Source organism: Paroedura picta, chromosome 5 (genome assembly GCF_049243985.1).
Source record: "Paroedura picta isolate Pp20150507F chromosome 5, Ppicta_v3.0, whole genome shotgun sequence".
Classification (NCBI taxonomy): domain Eukaryota; kingdom Metazoa; phylum Chordata; class Lepidosauria; order Squamata; family Gekkonidae; genus Paroedura; species Paroedura picta.
The window spans coordinates 16,324,014-16,344,775 of NC_135373.1; the positions used below are offsets into that span (position 1 = coordinate 16,324,014).

Below are 20,762 nucleotides of genomic sequence, written 5' to 3' on the forward strand. Positions count from 1 at the left end.
GACACACCATGGTTTAAACCAGGGGTAGTCAAACTGCGGCCCTCCAGATGTCCATGGACTACAATTCCCAGGAGCCCCTGCCAGCGAATGCTGGCAGGGGCTCCTGGGAATTGTAGTCCATGGACATCTGGAGGGCCGCAGTTTGACTACCCCTGGTTTAAACTGACTGGATCCCTGGAGGATCCTTCTACAAGCTGACAAAACAGGCTGTGGCAAGTCCATTTGAACCCACTAGCTCCCACAGTGAATCTAGCTAGTGAAGATCCAATCAGAAGTGGCAAATCTCGATCCTGCCTCGGACTTCAAGCTCAGTCTTTGGCAGAGCCACATACACAACACAGACCCTTCAGCTGTACTGGCTGGAATCTCATACAAATGCTCGGGGCTCTCTTAGAGCTTTTCCAAGTTGGCTTCTGTCACCTGTGAATTTCTACCTTGGAGAACAAGAAGGAATTTGGCTCTGCCCTGTTTGTAGGACTTGCCCCTGGACAGTATCCAACCATTTCTGGCTGCAAACCCTGATTACCATCTCTTAATCCTGAAAGAGAAGATTTGAGAGAGGCTAATGTTTGAGGATTTAACTGAGATCTCTTCAGGGTGGCTGGCATGGAGTGGAGTGTGGTTACAACAGCCCTTCTGGCCATCTGCATTTCTTGCCTGCTCTTTCGGAAGTGGAAGGAATGGGGCATAAAGGGGCGCTTGCCCCCCGGACCTCGCCCACTCCCCATCGTGGGCAACTTGTTCCAGCTGGATCCTAAGAATATGCCCAAGTCCCTGATGGCGGTAAGGCCCTCCTTTCTTGAAATGGTGTTGCAAGTCTTTGTTTTGGAGGGGGCAAAGAGGAAAGAAAAGCTCTGGAAGGGGGGTCATAATGTGACTTCTCAGCAGGAATCAGGAGATGGAGCATGTTGTAGGAAGATGCTGAGGAAAAGCTATTCTGAAGAGGACTTAATGGAAATTGTTCCTCTGGGGTACTTTGGCCGGGTGTCTTGTACTGTTGAATGATTTCTGCCAGAGTGTTTTGTTTTGCATCAATCTGAACATGGTTAGAGAAGGGATGGACAACATTTGTTTCCTTGTGCGTCTCCAGCTGAGAGAGAGATATGGCTCCATTTACACCATATATCTGGGTTCCCAGCCTTTTGTGGTGTTGTGTGGATACCAGGTTGTGAAGGAGGCCCTGGTGGACCATGGTGAGGAATTCTGTGGACGTGTGGATTATCCAGCATTGACCGACTTCACTAAAGGGGATGGTGAGTATCTTGGCTTCCTCTCTGGGAGACAGGTGAGCTGCCTGTCTATCTAGGATCATCTCATGGTCCTGCGAGGTGCGCATTGTTCTCTTAAACATAAATTGTCCAAAGTCTCCATTTTGTGTCCCTGCAGGGATTTTTTTTTCTAATGGCAGCAAATGGAAGGTGTTACGGCGTTTTACTGCACAGACGTTGCGTGAATTTGGAATGGGCCGGCGCAGCATTGAGGAACGGATCCAAGAGGAGGCCCGATGCATGGTGGAAGAGCTTGCCAAGACCAAGGGTGTGTGCATGTTGGGTGGGGATAACTTGAAGAAGCAGCAAGTTAGAACAGCAAATGACTATCATAGGAGTCTCATGTATATATTTGTTGAAAATGTTTCTATCGCACCTTAAGTGCTCAACTTCATGGCAGCTATCCAGTCTTCAGGCTGCACAGCCATACAATTCAGTAAAACAGATAATCAGTAAGACAAAAACAATGCAGCCGCCTCTGCAGAGCAGTTTGCTTTAAACCAAAATGCCCTTTGAAATAAGACTGGCTAAATGCAAGAAAATGCCTCTGCACCTGCTCAATCAAAGTGTTCCAAAGCAGGGTTAGTCAACCTGTGGTCCTCCAGATGCCCATGGACTACAATTCCCATGAGCCCCTGCCACGAATGCTGGCAGGGGCTCATGGAAATTGTAGTCCATGGACATCTGGAGGACCACAGGTTGACTAACCCTGTTCCAAAGCATTGTCCTGGTCAAAGAAAAGGGCCGCAACCTGACTGCAGTAACAGTAGCCAGGGGGCTATCTCGAGCCCTGCGCATCTGAACCTCTCTCGTCAGAGTTGAAAGCTCTTGTTTCAAGTTAACATAAGTCATCATTGATCAATTAATTCCCCCATATAACGGGCAGGTTTTTTCTAGAAGGCCTCCCTTAACAGGTCTTTAAAGAGGTTCTAAGCCAGGGGTAGTCAAACTGTGGCCCTCCAGATGTCCATGGACTACAATTCCTAAGAGCCCCTTGCCAGCTGGCAGGGGGCTCCTGGGAATTGTAGTCCATGGACATCTGGAGGGCCGCAGTTTGACTACCACTGTTCTAAGCAATCTAAATTGATTTAATAACTTAACTAGTACTTTCACAGCCAGCCAGGTTCACTTAAAAATCTCAAGATCCTTCACAGTTTGGGCAACTTTATGACTGTTTCAGTCTTGACTAGTGAAGTGCTCGCTGAACCATTGCATGGGCTTCCTCACCTACTCTGTGTCTTTTGGTGCTTCCCCAGCGACCCCCATTGACCCCACTTTCCTCATTGGCTGTGCAGTCACCAATATCATTTGTTCCATCATTTTCGGGGATCGGTTTGATTACCAGGACAGGAAATTACTTTCTTTGGTTGGCCTGTTGAATGACGAGTTCCGCCACCTAAGCAGCTCATGGATACAGGTGAGTGATGATTGGCATTTGAGCTGGTGTAAAATGGGGATTAGACAATTGCTTGGACAAGAGACCCATTAGGGTCAAAATGGAATGCTAATGTTCAGAGACTGTGGCTCCTGGCTTAGATAACATCGGGACAATTCCCTGAGTGGCTCAAGGAGGCGGTGGCACGTCCTCTACTGAAAAAGCCTTTGCTGGATCCATGGGATCCTGCCAGCTACTGCCCAGTCTCATATCTTGTGTTTCTGGACAAGGTAATAGAACAGGCCGCAGCGGAACAGCTCCTGGCATTCCTGGAGTAAACTTCAGCCTTAGATCCATACTAGTTGGGCTTCTGTCCTGGCCACAGGGTGGAGACTGTGCTGGCCTCCTTGACAGATTATATCTGGCACCAGCTGGACTGAGGCAGGTTGGCAATCCTGGTCCTTTTATATCAGTCAGCTGCATTTGATGTGGTTGACCATGAATTGTTGGCCTACCGCCTTGCCGGAACCAGGATTAGGGGAATGGCACTACAATGGCTCATCTCCAGTTGGTCCGCAGCTATGGGCTGTGTTGCCACCAATATGCGGATGATACCCAGCTCTAACTCCTGATGGACATCAGCTCGACTCCCCTCTGGATACATCTGCCGTTGTTTGGAAGCAGTGGCTGGATGTCTCAGGCAGAGTTGTCTGAAACTCAACCCTTACAAGACGGACATCATGTGGCAGACATCCTGGACAAGATCAGGAAGCGTGCCACCCATGCCCGGGCAGGGTGCAATTAACATCTGCACTGAGCGCCAGGAACATGGAGCATCTTTGATGCCTCCCTTTCCATGGAGGCTCAGGTCACGAAGGTAGCCCAGATGGTGTTTTTTCATCTGCGTCAAGTGCTGCTACTAGTGCCATACTTGTATTCAGAACATCTGGCCACAGTGATCCATGCTATGGTCACTTCCAGGTTAGACTTCTGTAACTCACTCTAGGTGGCCCTACCATTGTCTTTGATCTGGGAATTGCAGCTGGTACAAAATGCGGCTGAGAGGGTCCTCTCAGAACACCTTTGAGGGCCAACATTCAGCCAGTGCTGTGACATCTTCATTGGTTACCAGTCTTATTCTGGGTCAAGTTCAAGGTATTGTTTTTGACCTATAAGGCCTGGACAGTGGACACTATTTATCTGCAGGACTGCTTATCTGCTTATGCTCCCTGCAGGGCACTTCGCTCTGTGGGTATGAGTCTGCTGGCTGTCCTAGGCCCCCAAGACATTTGCCTGGCCTCAACCTGGTGGAATGAGCTCCTGGAAGAGCTAAGCGCTCTGTTGGAATTGTTAACATTCTGCAGGGCCTGTAAGACAGAGATCTTCCACCAGGCATATGGTTGAGTCCAAGGTGGGGTCTTGGTGTTACCAACGGAGGATCACATAGTGTGTGTTAGATCAGCTCCCTCACTCCCAAAGAAAGTGCTCATTTGACCCATATGCTGAACAGGGGGCGGAAGATTAGAACTCTGATAATATTGCCATCTTTTAATGGATTAAGGGGCTTTTGGGAGTTTGATTTGTATTTTTATTGTTTTATTGTACACTGGTGTGAGACAATATTGAGAGCAGCAGTATATAAATCTAAAAATAAATAAATAAATAAAATCTCTTTGTTGCTCACACGTGAATCCAAAATGCCCTCTCAGTAACAAGGAGTGGGAAACTGATGGCTATGGGGACAGTACTTCACCTTCCCTCCTCCTGGCCCATGGGTTCCATCACAGTGCAGAGAGCATCCACATGACTGTTGATATCCACATCACAATGGTATGGAGTAAGGTGGTTTGTTCCTCTTTACAGGTATATAACATGTTCCCTGGTATCATGTCTTACCTGCCTGGACGCCACAACAGATTGTTCAAGAATTATGAGGAGATGAACTTATTCATTCTGCAGACGGCCAAGATGCACCAAGAGACCCTGGACCCCGACTTCCCTCGCAATTTCATCGACTGCTTCCTTCTGAAAATGCAGCAGGTACAGAAAGGGGATCAGGTTATGTTCAAGGACTTAACTCCCCTTTTCAGTTAATTAATATTTTCTGAATATTTTCAGATTGGGAGGAATGAGTTAAGGCTGGAATCCCCAGGTGGGTCTAAAGGGAGGGGGTCTGAATCCCTTCCAACATTTCAGCCTGGTTTCCACTGCTTTGATAATGAGTGATCTCTGCTGTCACCCTTGCAGACAAGGCAGGAGCTGAACATAACTGTTTTTATGTGACGGTTGCCTATGCTCCCTGCAGATTTAATTGCTGATTTGCTAGTGTGAACTTGATTTGCACACAGAAATGCAAAGAGTTCTTTCCAAAGTCATACCTGAGGGTCAAGTTCTTAATGTGTTTCTAGAACCCAGTGGGACATATGGTCCTGAATGCGTATTTCTGGAGGCATGTTGCAGCCTCCATCTCACTGCACAGGTAAAGGTTGCTCTCTCTTCCTCTGGTCTCACAGGAAAAGCAGGATCCCTTCACTTACTTCCACATGAACACTCTTCTGATGACCGCTCACAACCTTTTCGTTGCGGGGGCTGAGTCAAGTAGCACTACTCTCCGCTATGGGATCCTCATCCTCATGAAGTACCCTGAACTGCAGGGTGAGATGGGAAAACTGTTCACTTGAGTATGTGAAGGTTGAGTTATGCGCCACTGATGCCTCTTTCTGAGTTTTTGACCATCTGACCCTCCGTGGAAATCTTTTCCAACCCAAATCCATTAAATGTTTCCTAATGGGAGGGGTTGGAGATGGACCCTACATCCTTCTGCATGAAAAGGTAGTCCTCTCCTACTGAGCCGTGGACCCTTTCCTCATGGCCTTGCGATGACAAAAGCATTACAGGGCAGACCAATTTTCTCAGTGATCACAGTATCAGGGAAGATTGGAACTGCTGGCATTTTCTGTTGGACAGCACAATTTAAACAATTCAACAGCCATAAGGAATTTGGCATGGAGCGAAGTGGGCCTCCTTGGACAGCTCCTGGCTCCTCTTTGGCTCATATAAGTGTTGTATGGGATGGGTCAGAACCCTGCCTATCAGCTTTTTTTTTTAGTGGAAAGGTGGTGCTTTGAAACAATCCCCCATTAAAAAATTGCAAATTGCATTCCTGCGTATTTTCAAGGACCTCCCCAAATTTAATATTGATACCTGGACAGTAGAAATTCAAAGGTTTGTAAAGGGTTTTGATGAAGGAATTGTGCTGGAAAATTTCTCTGCAAGTTAGTTGTAACTCTCAAATACTGGTCATCTCACAATCTGCCTTCTCCAAATCAGTCCCCTGGTCTGTTCTCTCAAGATTTACATATCTTTTTCTGTCCTAAATCATGACCTCTTTTTCCTGGACTGAAATTACGGCCGAGCATCTGCTCTTCCCCATGACGTGGCTCACGTCTAGATATTGTTGTACTCTGCTGTGTTCCATTGTCACTTTTTCCTCTGCTTGTCCACAGCCAAAGTCTATGAAGAGATCAACCGGGTTGTTGGCCCTCATCGTAGCCCATTGTTTGAGGATCGGGTGCAAATGCCTTACACTGATGCCTTGATCCACGAGATCCAGCGGTTCAGTGATATCGTGCCTATGGGGGTCCCTCGTGCTGTTACAACCGATACTCACTACTGTGGCTACACGATCCCTAAGGTACCTGAGGGTTGGGCATCTTAACCTCCCAAACAAGCACTTTTATTGGCAAGTTTCTCAGGTAAGAGCAGATGGAGAACTGGCAGCTGTTAACCTTGCTTAGCATTATTGGTTGTTAAATTTTTGCAGACCCCTTCCTAGTTGTCATGGTCACACAGTCTGTCTTAGCCCTTCAGCAACGGACATTAGCCCTCGTCCTGGTTTTAGTGTTGCGAATCTTGCAGGTTGTGTCTGCATACTCAGCATGCATGAAGTTACAATTTCAAACATTGGTGACAATTTCAGCTGAACCAGTTAACTGGCAGGATGTCATGTGCGCCACAGAAGATGCGACTCCATATCGGAGCTTTATTTTGATACCACACTGCACTGCCAGTCGGAGGTTTGGTTTGAATGACCATAACATAAATTTTCTATTGTATTGTACAGCACCGCACCTTCAACTGTAGGTTGGCACCCTGGCACGAGAAGAGACCCAATCCCGCACAGCCGTCTGGCTCCTCTGTGTCTGGCTCTACGGGTGCCTTGGAACCTGTCACCTCCCAGCCAGGAGGGCAGGTCCATTACTCCTAGTGTCCTCCCTGGGAAAGCAGGCATGTGCTGACTGATGGATGCCCATATAATTTGGCCAACCAGCCCGCATGGCTTCAAGCCCCTGGCCTTTCCAGCCGGGCTAGCCATGCCCATTAGTGAGCCAGTCTCTTATTGAGATCCCCCTACCTCAGGGCCACAGTACACAAACTGGGGCCCTGAACAAAGGGTCTTACTCGTGCCATTTACCGCATCTATGACAAGAGATCAACTTATAACAACATCCAAAACAGTAAGTAACTGGAACATAGGGAGTGCGGGCGGGAAGCTGTCCCAGCAGTGATCTGCAGCAGAATGGCAGAGCCCCTCCACGTGCGCCTTATAAAGTCATCCGTGGCTCCGCCTCCATGTTTCACCGCACTACGTAGTGGGCCTTCATCATTGTTTTGTGGCCCCACTATCCGCTTCATCAACTGTTGGCTGCAGGTACTCCATGGCCGGTTTTTGACTGGCAGGATGGCATGTGGGCCACTCAAGAGGCGACTCCAGATTGGCATTAATGAGGCCCCAGGCCCCCGCACCTCCAGCTGGAGGTTGGTAGCCTGGCATGGGAAAAGACCCAATCCTGCACAGCCACCCAGCTGCTCTGTGTTTGGCTCTAGGGGCAACCTGGGACCCGCCACCTCCCAGCCAGAAGGGCAGGCCCTTTGCCCCTAGAGTCCTTCCCAGGGAAGCGGGCATGTGATGACCGATGGATCGAGGGCCTGCCAGGCCTGTTTCTGCCAACCCCTGATGCCTTAATGACTAGGCTCATAATTAAGCCACCCATAATTCCTGCACCCATAGGTCGCACCGCCAGTCTGATAAATGGACACCGTCTCTTTGAAACAGAGGTGCTAGCCGATAAGTCACATCAGGAGGTCGAGGAGGTCAGACCACATGAGGCTGGCTCCTGGCAATATCTGCCTGAAAATCTTCCAATCGTCTATGATCATGGATGCCAAAAGCAAACCAGAGGTCCCCAGCAGTACATTTTGCCAAGGTGTACAATCAGCATGTAAGGAGCCCCGGAGTCATAAATTTCAGCCGCAATGACCATCAACAGCAATGGGCACCTCATCCCACGATCCCACGACCACCGGATGCACAGGTGTTTCTCCAGCCTCTGATGACTGCCCCAGCTGGAGGTCTCTGTGTACTTTCCTGCCTAATATACAATACTGTGTCCAACAATTAGGGCTACCAGCAACAACTAGAGAAGGCCTGCAATGAAGTACATGTCAGTACTGTTTCCCAGGGCATATTTATGCTGTAAATGCCCAAGACTGCCAGCAACTCAGTCTCATGATCTGTTGAGGTTCAGCCCCATCTCAGAAAGTCTGTGTTGCCACCACAGTTCCAAACAAATGGGTGCCATAGCACTCCACCCTGTAACCCACCCTGCTGAGGCATTGCCACAAGAGTGCCACCAGTTGGAACCTGGATAAACGTGCCCTATCTTCATGTATCAAAAGCATCTCAGAAAGTCTAGGGCGAACCTCCAGGAATTTGTGTAGGTTTGTAACAGGGCATAAACAATGGGAATCCACCCTGTGTAGGTTGACCCCCCCCCCCTCTGATCGGTCTTGGACCACCTTAACAAAAGCAACACCCTGTCACAGGTGATTTGAACATACTCCAACCGGAAGGCTGGGGAAGCAGCTGTGCTCCTGGTGGGTGCCACCAGTTCACTACAATGGAAGGCCCTATGAAAGGCCAACATAAATGCTGCCTCCTCGTACCCCAAGGAACAAACCTCCCCTAGCTGAAAGACCAGTCTGCTCAAAACTGGCAGCGTAATGGGTTGCCTGGCATCAGGGGGCAGTAGGGCAGTCCTGTCCCGACCCTTCACTGCCCTCTTGGCCAAAAAGGAAGTCCCTGGGTCCCACAATCCTGTGGCCTTGCTGAAAAAGGACAATCTCATGAGTGTGACCTGCAGTGTCCTGTATGAGGCTCCCCACTGCCATAACTCCACCAGGTACCGAAGTAGCAACTCCTCAGACATTGGCCAAGGCCGCTCGTACCTGGCCTGCCAGGCAAAGGTTAGACAACCACTTACGGCCCCATTGTAGCAGTGGCTGGTGGATGCTGCAACAGAACCAAGGATGCCATCCCAAATTACTTGACTCCAAGCTCCCAAAGTTGGTCCATGTTTGCCCGGGGGGTGAGATACCAAAACCTCTCAACCTGCAAACAGAAGAGTGATTCAGCAGTTTCATTCCATACCCCTGCAAGATACCCGGACCAGAAGGTGACGTTACTTGCAAGTCAGGCAAGTGTCAGACGCACAGGAAACTCACAACAAAACTTATTCAAAAGAAAATAGTTTTATTGATTAGCACTATACGCATTGGACTGAAAGTCAAATCTGACTCGAAGCCAGATTTGCCTCAGCTTATCAATACATTTCTCCCGCCCAAAACTTGACAGTTCCCAAGGAGGGGGGTTAGTGAGAAAAGACATATGTGAAACAACAACAGGATTCCAAACTCCCATCCTTGAGAGATTTGACAACAACCCTGTGTGCCCATAACAAGATAAGGTTAGAATAACATCACTATTCTATTTTATTGCTACAAACTACAAGGCCGGGGCTAGCAGGCGCCAGGTTCAATTAAGCAGTATAACTGACATGGAGGAACTCAGGCTAATTTATGACAGAGATTCTACAATCCTGACATCCCTCCGCATTAAAACTAACTTCACTCCTCCATCTAGCCGGCATCTACTGGGCGAGGACAATCCGGGAATGCCCGATGGAAAGCCCGGAGGAGGCGGGGTGCCTTCACATTCCTTGCCTCCACCCACTCTTTGTCCCCCGAGGGGAAATCTTTCCAATCGACCAGATATTGAAGGCGACCCTTATGCAAACGAGAGTCCAAAATTTGGTTGACTTCATAGTGGGTGTCTTTATCGATGAAAATTGGCACAGGCTGGTCTGGAGGAGGGTGCCACTCGTCAGGGACCGGAGCTCTCCGCAGCAGGCTGGAATGAAAAACCGGATGCACATTCCTATAAGTCTTTGGTAAAGCTAGCTCAACAGTCACAGTATTAATCAGTTTTATCACTTTAAATGGCCCCACGTATTTAGGGCCAAGTTTCTTTGACTTCTGTTGGCACCTCAGGTTCTTAGTAGACAAATAGGCCAGGTCTCCCACTTTCCAGTCAGGTGCAGGTACTCTTTTCTTATCCGCTTGAGCTTTATAGGCTTGTTTTGCCTCCTTGAGGCTAGCTACAATTTCTGGCCAACCTGTACTGATGGTGGCTGCCCATTTATTTAGGTCAGGAGCCTCAGTGGAGTGGAGCTCCCAGGTGGGGGCTGTTGCTAAATCAGTCCCATACACTACTTTGAAAGGTGATACCCCAGTTGAGGCGTGAACCCCATTGTTGTAGGCAAATTCAGCCATCGGTAATAAAGAGACCCAATTGTCCTGCTGGTGATTGATGAAACAACGTAAATACTGTTCCAGGATTTGGTTTACCCTTTCGGTCTGGCCATTTGATTCAGGGTGATAGCCTGAAGTGAGGGCTTGCTCCACCCCCAAAAGTCTCAGGAGTTCCCTCCAAAACTTAGAAACGAACTGGGGGCCCCGATCCGTCAGGACACGTGTCGGGATCCCGTGCAGACGTACCACGTGTTCAATGAAAAGAGAAGCCAATTTTGGTGCTGAAGGCACCCCCGTGCAGGGAATGAAGTGAGCCTGTTTGGAAAAAGCATCCACTACCACCCATATAACGGTGTTCCCATGGCTGGGAGGGAGGTCCGTAATAAAGTCCATAGTGATATCTGTCCATGGACGAGAGGGGGTGGGCTGTGGTTGCAATAGCCCCTTTTTCTTGCCTCCAACCGGTTTTGAGGCAATACAAACAGGGCATCCCTGCACATATTTCTCCACATCTTTGCGCAGGGACGGCCACCAATATTGTCTCCTAACTAGGTGCAAAGTTTTTACAAAACCAAAGTGTCCAGCAGTTTTCGCGTCGTGGCAAAGTTTCAAAACTTTTCCCCTGGCCGCCACAGGAACAAAGAGTCTCTCGCCCTTAAAAAAGAGCCCCCCCTTCTCCGTCAGATCAGGGCGGAGGGAGCAAAACTCCGGATCTTGTGACATCCCCTTCTGGACCCAGCCCCCTGGGATGGGCGTATCAGTCTTTACGTGGCTGCGCGTCACAGCGGCCATCCCTAGTTGGGCGGGAGTGAAAACGGTGTCCACCAATGGGTCTCGTTTGCTGTTGTACTGGGGCAGGCGCGATAATGCATCTGCCAAAAAGTTCATTTTACCCGGCAGATGCTTTAGGGAGAAGTTGAAACGGGCGAAAAACTCTGCCCATCTCATTTGCTTGGCGGAAAGCGATCGGGGCTGCTTAAGTGCCTGAAGGTTTTTATGATCCGTCCAGACTACAAATGGGATCGCGGATCCTTCTAGCCAATGCCTCCAGGTGGAAAGGGCCAATTTTACTGCAGCCGCCTCTTTTTCCCAAATTGCCCAATTTCGCTCTGCCCCTGAGAATTTCTTTGACAGATAGGCCAGCGGGTGTAACTTTCCGTCCTCCCCCTCTTGGAGGATCACGGCCCCCATTGCTACGTCCGAGGAATCTACTTGTACAGTAAATTGCTTAGAAGGGTCAGCATGGGCCAGTACGGGTTCGGACGTAAACAATAACTTTAGTTTGTCGAATGCGTTTTGACAGGGGGGAGTCCACAGAAGGGGCGTCCCCGGGCGGCTCGCCGTTTTTCCCCCTTGTTTGGTCTTCAACAAGTCAGTGAGGGGCAGCGGCACTTTGGCAAAATTGGGGATGAAAGTCCTGTAAAAATTAGCGAACCCTAAGAAACTTTGCAGTTGCCTCCTGGTGCGGGGAGGTTCCCAAGCCAGCAAGTCACGCACCTTGCCAGGGTCCATCTCAATCCCCGCATGGGAGACACGGAACCCCAGAAACTCCACCGCATCGCGGTGGAACTCACATTTAGACAGTTTAGCAAACAATTGGTGCTTTCGCAAGCGGTTGAGCACCTCGCGTACCAGATCAGCATGACTCTCAACATTCTCAGAATACACAAGAATATCATCAATGTAAACCAACACCCCTTGGTACAATAAATCATGCATAATTTCATTAATCATATTCATGAACACGCCCGGAGCGCCGGCGAGGCCGAACGGCATTACGGTGTACTCAAATTGCCCCAGGGGGGTGTTAAAAGCCGTTAGATATTCGTGCCCCTTCTTGATCCGAACTCGGTAATAGGCTTCCCTCAAATCCAATTTTGTAAAAATTCGTGCCTTCCCCAAGTGGCCCAACAAGTCTTTTATCAGGGGGAGCGGGTAGGCATTGCAGGTGGAGACCGCATTCAACCCACGGTAGTCAGTACACAAACGTAGCGAACCGTCCTTCTTTTTTACAAAAAGGACCGGGGCCGCCAATGAAGATGTGGCCGGTCTAATAAAACCCCTCGCCAAGTTCTTATCCAAAAATTCCCTAAGCTCCGCCATTTCCCGGGGGCTCATGGAATAAAGTTTGGCTTTGGGGAGTGGTTCCCCTTTCTTTAATTCAATGGCACAGTCAGTTTTACGGTGGGGGGGCAGTTGGTTGCACTCTACCTCCGCGAACACATCAGCAAAGTCTCGATACTCAGGAGGGAGCGCTGTCCCCCCCGATCCCAAAGCGGCCACAACCCCCGTCAGTGGGGAATCCCGCGGTCGAGCGTGCTGCTCGCAGGCGGGAGAGGTAAAGTCCACGGTCCCTTCTTTCCACTTCACTAGGGGGTCATGTTCCTTCAGCCAATCCAACCCTAACACACAAGGGAAGGCAGAATGAGGGGCTACCAAAGGCTGGATTTGCTCCCAATGTTTTTTTATGTCCAAGTCCATTGGGCGCGTTTTCGCCGTGGCCTCCCCTCCGGGAGCACATTTCCCATCCAATTGGGTGATGGGCAAGGGTTCCCTCAGCGGCACCTTTCCCACCCCCAAAGTCTCGGCCAGTGCTGGGCTCACCAGGGATTGGGTGCACCCTGAGTCCACGATACACCGGACTCCCACTGTTTTCCCCGACTTGGGGTTGGAGAGCTTGGCAGGTAGGAGTAGTAAGGGGGAATCACTCACCACGCGTTTGCCCCTGTTGGCGGCCTGCTGGCGGGGCGCCTTTACAGCAGACCGTCCTCGTTTCCCGACTGCTCCTCGGCTTGATCCTCGTCCTCCAGCCCGCTTCCCTCCTCCGAGTCGTCCACTGCTGGCACGGCAGTCACCGGCGCCAGGAGAGACTTGGCACTTTTCTTGGGAGTGGGTTTCTTGGCAGGCTGGGCTTTCGGTGGGGCGCTGCTCACGGCCCTCGGGGTCGCTGTTGCTTTTGAGGGGCAGTTTGCGAGAAAGTGCCCCGCTTGGCCACAACCCAAGCACAGCCCTTTTTCCATGCGCCGGGAGCGCTCAGACGGCTCCAACTTGGCTCGGGGCTTGGTTTTCGCCGGGGTGGAAGTTTTCGCCACGGTTTTGCCTGCCAGGACTTGCACCATCGAAGCTCGCTCCAATCGATTTTCCATCTCCCCAGCCAATTGGACCCAACCTTCGACTGTAAGCGGGTCTTCCAGGAGGAGGCATTTGTCTGCCAGAGTAGGATTGAGGCCCCCCACAAACGACAGCACACGTTGGGGCTCCGTCCAGTCCGGCACCGAGGAAGCCAGCTCTTTAAACTCCCTGGCGTACTCGACCACTGACAACTTCCCTTGCCGGTGAGCCCTGAGTTTCTTCTCCGCGGTCTCTCGCTCGAACGGTTCCACGTACATCTGGCGCAGGGCTCTCATGAAATGGTTGTAGTCACGAATGGCTTGGGGGTGATAGCGGTACAAGTCCACAAACCACTTGGCTGCTTTGCCTTCTAGGGCTTGGCCCACGAAGCGCACTTTCTCAGCATCATCCTGGAAAGTGAACCCCATTTCCATCATGTAGGCCTGGAGGTGCACCAGAAACGTAGGAAAATCGGAGGGGTCTCCGGAAAACTTAGCCTTGAATTTATAGGTGCTCCGCATCTCCACACCCCGGAGGTGGGCTGGTAGGCGCCCCGGGCCCCAATCCGCCGGTGCCGGGGCCGGTGCTGGGGGTCTTGCACCGCGGCCGATGCCTCGTCCTCTCCCCGCCGCTGCTCTTGCTCGTTCCGCCACCCGGGCTGCCTCCGCTGCTCGCGCTGCCGCTCGCGCCGCTTCGCGCGCCGCTGCTGCCGCCGCCGCCTCGGCTCCCGCAACGTCCGCTGCCGCCGCCGCTGCCGCCGCCGCCGCTGCGTCCTCGCCTCCGTCCGCGCCGTCTCCTCCGGCTCCGTCGCCGCCCGCGCCGCCTTCGTCCTCTCGCTCCTCGCCCTCGCCTTCTTGTTCGCGTTGCTCTCTCGCTCGAGCCTCTGCCTCCGCCTCGATTTCCAGCTGCGCCCTGGCCCTGGCCAACGCCTCAGCATCCGCTGCCGCTTGCGCGTCCGCCATGCCGTGCTCCCGCGGTGCAAGCCCACCACTCACTCGTCGCAGGCTGGTATCGTGCGCACCACCACCACGCACTTCCTTCAGCAGGCGTTGCGTTCGGCGCTTCTCCTCCGGATCCAACCGACCCGAAAGATCCTGCAGCCAGTTAGTCACCCTGTCCAGCTTGTACTGCAAGTCCTGTGTCTCACCCACAGGCTCCAGCGCGTAGCTAGGCAGTCCCAGGTGCTCCGGCCACCTCTCGTCCCCAGTAGGGCGGTCGTATTTTGACAATCGCCTGCGCTGGGTGACGTGTCGTTCCAAAAATTCCTCGGGCCCCGGGGTTGTCCCCGAGATTGCCCGCATCATGCCCGAGCTGTGCGGGCCGGCACTCGCGCCGTCGCCCTGGGAGAGGTCCCAATCCAGGCCCTCTCCCTGCTCAGAAAAAGTATGTCCCTCGCCCTGCATTTTGCAGGTGAAAGGAGTTGTGAGATTTGACTTAATGTCAGACGCACAGGAAACTCACAACAAAACTTATTCAAAAGAAAATAGTTTTATTGATTAGCACTATACGCATTGGACTTAAAGTCAAATCTGACTCGAAGCCAGATTTGCCTCAGCTTATCAATACATTTCTCCCGCCCAAAACTTGACAGTTCCCAAGGAGGGGGGTTAGTGAGAAAAGACATATGTGAAACAACAACAGGATTCCAAACTCCCATCCTTGAGAGATTTGACAACAACCCTGTGTGCCCATAACAAGATAAGGTTAGAATAACATCACTATTCTATTTTATTGCTACAAACTACAAGGCCGGGGCTAGCAGGCGCCAGGTTCAATTAAGCAGTATAACTGACATGGAGGAACTCAGGCTAATTTATGACAGAGATTCTACAATCCTGACAGCAAGGACCATCTGGTGCACCAGCTGCATAACCCTATTGCACTTGCCTGTTTGCCTATTCAAGATGTGAACGACAGCCTGGTTGTCACAGCAGAAAAGAACTTTCTTGTCATCAAACAAGTTGTGCCATATGATCACCGCAGCCAGAACTGGAAAAAAATTCAAAAAGGTGAGGTCTCGGTGAACTTCCACCAATCAGTTTGCAGGCCAAGGCTTGGCACACCTCCTGTTGCCATAAAACAGGCTGAATCCAATGCTGCCTGCCGTGTCATAATGCACCTGCAAGGCTGTACCCATATCCAGCAGGGTTTGCCAAATAGCCACACCATTGAAAGTGCGCAAAAAGTCAGCCATGCTACAAGTTCCACATTCATGCCCCTGGACACACAGATCCTGTGCTAAGGTTGCTCCATACCCCCTGTAGCATGAGCCATCTGGGCACAGGAGGCCCTGCCCGGTGTCACCACCTTACAGGCAAAGTTCCGGTGACTCAAGGGAACCTACAGATCCCTGAGCTTGCGTTTTTTCCTCAAAGCGATGAGCATTGCCTACTTCTCCTCTGGCAGGCAAGAAGTGCCCAGTATGGAATCCAACTAAATCCCCAGGAAGGTGAGCCGAGTGGTGGGGCCCTCTGTCTTATCGTGGGCTAGGGGAACCCCCAGTTCTCCCGCCAGCTCCTGAAACAGTGTAAGCCTCGTCTGGGAAGCTGGAGAATCCCTGGCGCCCGCAAACAAAATATCATCGCATTAATGGGTCACTTAATAAAAGTGACCTTTCACCTTCATGGCCCATTCTAAAAAGGTGCTAAATGGCTCAAAGGCTGCACACTCCACCGAGAAGCCCATGGGCACCACCTTGTCCACATATCATTGGCCATCAAACTGGAACCCCAGCAGGCTGAAGTCATCTGGGTGGATAGGAAGCAGGCAAAATACCAACTGAATGTCACACTGAGCAAAAAGGCCACAAGGCCAAAGAGGCGCATGCTGCTGAAGTTGGACACCTCTCCCCTTGCTGGAATCCTCAACCTGCTCTCCAGCTGCCCCTGCCACGGGCGCCTTAAAAAGGTGCTCATGGCTCCATCCCGCATTTTGCTGCAGTGCAAAATGGGTAAAATTGAGAATTCAGAAACTTATTAAAACTTTTATTCAGCCATCTCCCACTCCACCCTGTTTCTGAAATTCCCTTGAAATAAAACAGCTGCTTTGAATTCCCCCACTGAGTGCCCTGGGGGCCCAAAATGTTCTCTAAGGCCGATTCCACATGGGCAGAAAAGGCCAAGAGGGCACTCATTTGGAAGCAGGGCTAATTCCTGCTTCCAAATGATATTGCCACCAGGCTCACCCCTTTCCAGGCCTGGCCAGATCAGGCCCTCAGTTGCCCTGCATGAAGGGAACACAGAAAAATCTGCATTCCCCTGCAGGGGTCAATAGGGCCTATCCTGAGAGAGGCCTGTGTGAACAGGAAGACAATAAAGGGGGGAAATGCCGCAGGTGGCTTGGCAGCGCTTTGCAGAACCATGGGCTGGGCTGGGCTGGGGCATTTTTTGTTTTTTGCAGAAAGGTGGGATTATGTTCTCACGCAATGGCACCTTCCTGCCCCCCCCCGCTTCTTCCCCCCCCTCCCCGATAACAGAATCTTTCAGCCGCAGCTACGTCCCTCGTGGGGACACATTTGGGTGGCAGACCAGGTCCGCCGTTGAAATGCGTGCTCCATGGGGACACAAAAAATGGTGGCAGAGAGCAGGGACTGATCCTGACAGGTGGAGCACACTGCTCCACCCCAACACACCAGCAGTGGCATAGAGTGGTGCCCCTGGTGCAAAATCACCTCTATAGGTTTCTCAGTTTTGTCATTCTTGATGCCTGAATCAGCTGGGCAGGGGGATGGAGCACATAGGAGAACTGCTGCTGACCTTTTCTAACTCATGAGAAGCTGTGTGGGTGCATGGGGGGGGCAGTGTTGGAGGGTGGAGAGGGTGCTTTGTAGCCTGCCAGAGAATTGTTCCTGTTGAGTTCTGCTTGGCACTGTTTGTCTCTGGTTTGCCTCTTGTTATCTGGATTGGGAGTGTTTGATTCAGGATGAGTGCAAGCCCCGTCCCCTGCTGTGCAGTGTCTCTTTTGGATGAAGGACTCCTCCTTGCCAGAGGCATGAGCCTTTGGTGCAAGCTGAAGGGCTATTACTCTGTGTCCCTCAGCCTGGGGATCCTCCTTGGCTGCTGGAAAGTACTTTACTGAAGTAGGGTTGCGTGAAAACCTTGCAAAATGGATAGAGAGAGAGATGCTGCAGTCACACGTAGAAGCTGTGGAATGTTTGTCTTCCTGCCAGAGGAATAATTATAGTTGTAATATGTGTAAATTAATTGTCCTTTTGGAGGAGAAGGATCAGCAACTTGGGGCTCACTAGATAACTATTAACTTACAGGAAAGTTCAAAAACGAAAAGCCTGGGTACTTGTATGAAGTATTACGATGTCTCTACACTAATGCACAGAGTATGAAACAAGCAGGAAGAACTAGAAGTCCTAATACATGAAGGAGACTATGATCTAATATTACAGAAACCTGGTGGGATAACACTCACAACTGGAATAATAGGATTGAGAGGCACAACATATTTAAAAGGACAGACAAATGAAGGGGGGAGGAGTAGCACTACATGTTTAGAATATATGTACTTGTGAGGAAATACATGTGTCTGAGCATGAGAGTTCAGCTGAGACTCTTTGGGTAAAAATAAAAGTAGCAGGAAATAATAGGGCTATTATGGTGGAGATCTGCTATAGACCACCAGGACAGCCAGAGGACTTGTATGAGATGCTCTTAGACCAGATTACATAGTTCTCAGAGAGATGGGACCTAGTCATCATGGGAGATCTTAATTACCCAGGTATCTGTGGGAAGACCAGCTCTGCTAAAAATGAAAATTCCAATAATTTTTTTACATGTCTTGCTGACAATTTCAGTTCCCATAAAGTGGAAGAGTTTCTGCATTGCAAGTGTAATTAGGAGAGAGTTAAACTGAGTGAGGTGGGGGAGGGAAGCAATGTTTTTGAGACCAGTAGCTTTTAGAGTGAGGGAGATAGTAATTCAGTACTGACAGTGAAATCAGAGTGAGGAATTTACCCAGTAAAGATCTCATCAGTATATCACAAGTATATCAGTACTAGTAATCAAGCCCGCTGTAATCAAAATACAGCGGGCGCTAGGCAAGGGAGCCCCCGGCAGCCACACTGCGCGAGGCTGCCAGGGGCTCCCTTGCTGGCAGCCTGACGCGTCAGAGGCGCTTTGCGCGGGCAGGGTTAGGATATTACAAGGATAAGAGAAATGTAAGTGGGTAGGAGTTTAGCTAGTCTTGCTCCAAGACACTCATAAGGATGCTACCTAGCATACTGTGGGGCCAAGAGGCTGCCCATGGCTGTACCATTGTACCATAGCTAGGGTTAGAATCGGGGACTATCTCAGGCCTATGGATAGAAGATGAAAAGACAGCACGATTTTCAAAGATTCCCAAAGAGCCCTCCAAACTTGACAGCAATCCTCTGCTAATCAGAATTCTACCTACTTTCCCTTCCAACCAGGGTACCGGTGTCATTCCTTTACTTACTTCGGTACATAGAGACGTCACCAAGTTCAAAGACCCAGAAGTGTTTGATCCTACCAATTTCCTGGACAAGAAGGGAAGTTTCCACCGCAACGAAGCTTTTATGCCCTTTGGAGTTGGTGAGTTTGAAGATGAGTGCTGGGGAGGGTGATGGTATTTAAGATCTCTTAGGGTAGCTTGTTCACATGTACTGGAGTTTTGGGGTTATAGGGCAGGAAAGACTTTGTTGTTGTTGTCAGCCATTCAGTTGTGTCTGACTCCTGGCGATCCCATGGCATAGCTGTTGCCATGATCCCAAATCCCACATCACCTCCCTCAGCTGTCCAAAGTTGTGACCGGTGTCCAGTCTGACCATGTCCAACCACTGCTCCCTTTGTTTCCTTTTACTACTGACCAATCCTAGCATAATAGCTTTCCCCAAAGTTGGACTGAATGATATGGCCAAAATAAGTGAGCCAGAGATTAATGATTTTGCCTTCCAATGGTATATCAGGCTTTATGCACTGTAGTATTTCCTTGTTTGTGAGTTTTATTGTCCATGGAACCCGCAGAAGCCTTCTCCTACACAAGAGTTCAAATTATTCGAATCTTCTCTTTTCCAATTTCTTCATTGACCAACTTTCACAGCCATAAGTGGATACTGAAAATTTGATAGTTCAAATAAATCTACATTTGGTAGTCTGGTTTAGGTCCTTGCTTTTCCATGTTTGGTTCCAGCTCATCATTGCTGAGCGACCCAGAGCAATTTGACATTTTATATCCATACTGCACTCACTCACCTGCATCAATTTGTGAGCCAAGAAAAATGAATTCTTGAACGCATTTGATCTCTTCAGCATCAATTGTTATTTTGACATGTCTCTTTTTTGCAGTGGTCATTATTTTTCTCTTTATTGTTTAAGAAAGGCCAATTTTCTTATTTACTTCATTGACCTTTGTAATCAGCTGTTCTAGGCCTTCCTTAATTTCTGGCAGGAGGGTAGTGTCATCAGCATACCGAAGATTATTCATATTCCTTCCTCCAATCATAATTCCAGTGTTTTATTCTTTGAGTTCAATCTCTCTCATAATGATCAGAACATACAAGTTGAACAGGAAGGGGGATAGAAACTTGGCACTCTCTATTTTGAACAGTTCGTGTTATCAAATGGTGAATGTACAACGGTTTCGTGGTTGCATAGTGTGACTGCATCAGTTTGATCAAATGCACCGACACCCCCAAATTTTGCTTTTTCTTCCAAATGTAACGTAGAGCTCATTTGAAGTAAGAATATGATCAAATAGAAAAGGAAGTACTTTTTTTGTGGAGTACTGTGGAATGGACTTTACATAATCTGGGCACAGAGAACTGGAGAGAGTAAGGAGGTTCAATGGCTCTCCCTCCTAAAATGTTTCTTCCTTCTCCTGCACTTCACAGGGAAACGTGTGTGTCTCGGAGAGCCCTTGGCTCGCATGGAGATTTTCCTCTTCTTCACCACTCTTGTGCAGCATTTCACCCTCCAGCCTGTGGTTCCACCTGAGGAAATTGACCTCTCACCAATCTCAACTGGCTCAGTAGCGATCCCACACCCATTTAAATTCCGTGCCATCCCCCGCTGAAGATATTGTTTGGGAAAACAGGGTAGAGAAGGTGAAGGGGGGGCCTTTCCTGTCCATAACAGTCCAGTCTTCCTTGCTAATTTTAAAAAATTCCATTTTTATTTTACTTGTTTTATTCTTGGGAACTAGCATAATATTCCATGGGGGGGAGTAGTTATGGCATGACAAACCTGTTTTTTTGCATGTGTGAAATACAGCAACTACCACCTGAAGTCTGAAGGCAAAGACACCACGGCCAGCATCTAGTTCTTAGTTGATAAGACAAACAATGCAGAATTCTATCCTTTAGTTAGCTATTTCTCATGTGTCAGGAAAAG

The 20,762-nt window shown here is 49.8% G+C and overlaps 1 protein-coding gene across 1 annotated transcript; it reads left to right on the forward strand.

Moving 5' to 3' along the window:
- Positions 1–606: 606 nt before the first annotated feature.
- LOC143837150 (cytochrome P450 2F2-like) lies at positions 607–20,445 on the forward strand. Its single transcript, XM_077336675.1, has 9 exons — positions 607–783; positions 1,091–1,253; positions 1,387–1,536; positions 2,525–2,685; positions 4,507–4,683; positions 5,157–5,298; positions 6,150–6,337; positions 18,824–18,965; positions 20,264–20,445. Exons 1-9 carry the CDS (start codon positions 607–609, stop codon positions 20,443–20,445), a joined length of 1,482 nt encoding a protein of 493 aa, XP_077192790.1.
- Positions 20,446–20,762: the final 317 nt, after the last annotated feature.

Bases quoted from the DNA above. Each gene is read 5' to 3' on its own strand.
- LOC143837150 (XM_077336675.1), top strand. From the start codon at position 607: ATGGAGTGGAGTGTGGTTACAACAGCCCTTCTGGCCATCTGCATTTCT. The intron at 1,254-1,386 runs GTGAGTATCTTG...GTGTCCCTGCAG, and splicing joins CGACTTCACTAAAGGGGATG to GGATTTTTTTTTCTAATGGC. The intron at 2,686-4,506 runs GTGAGTGATGAT...TCCTCTTTACAG, and splicing joins TAAGCAGCTCATGGATACAG to GTATATAACATGTTCCCTGG.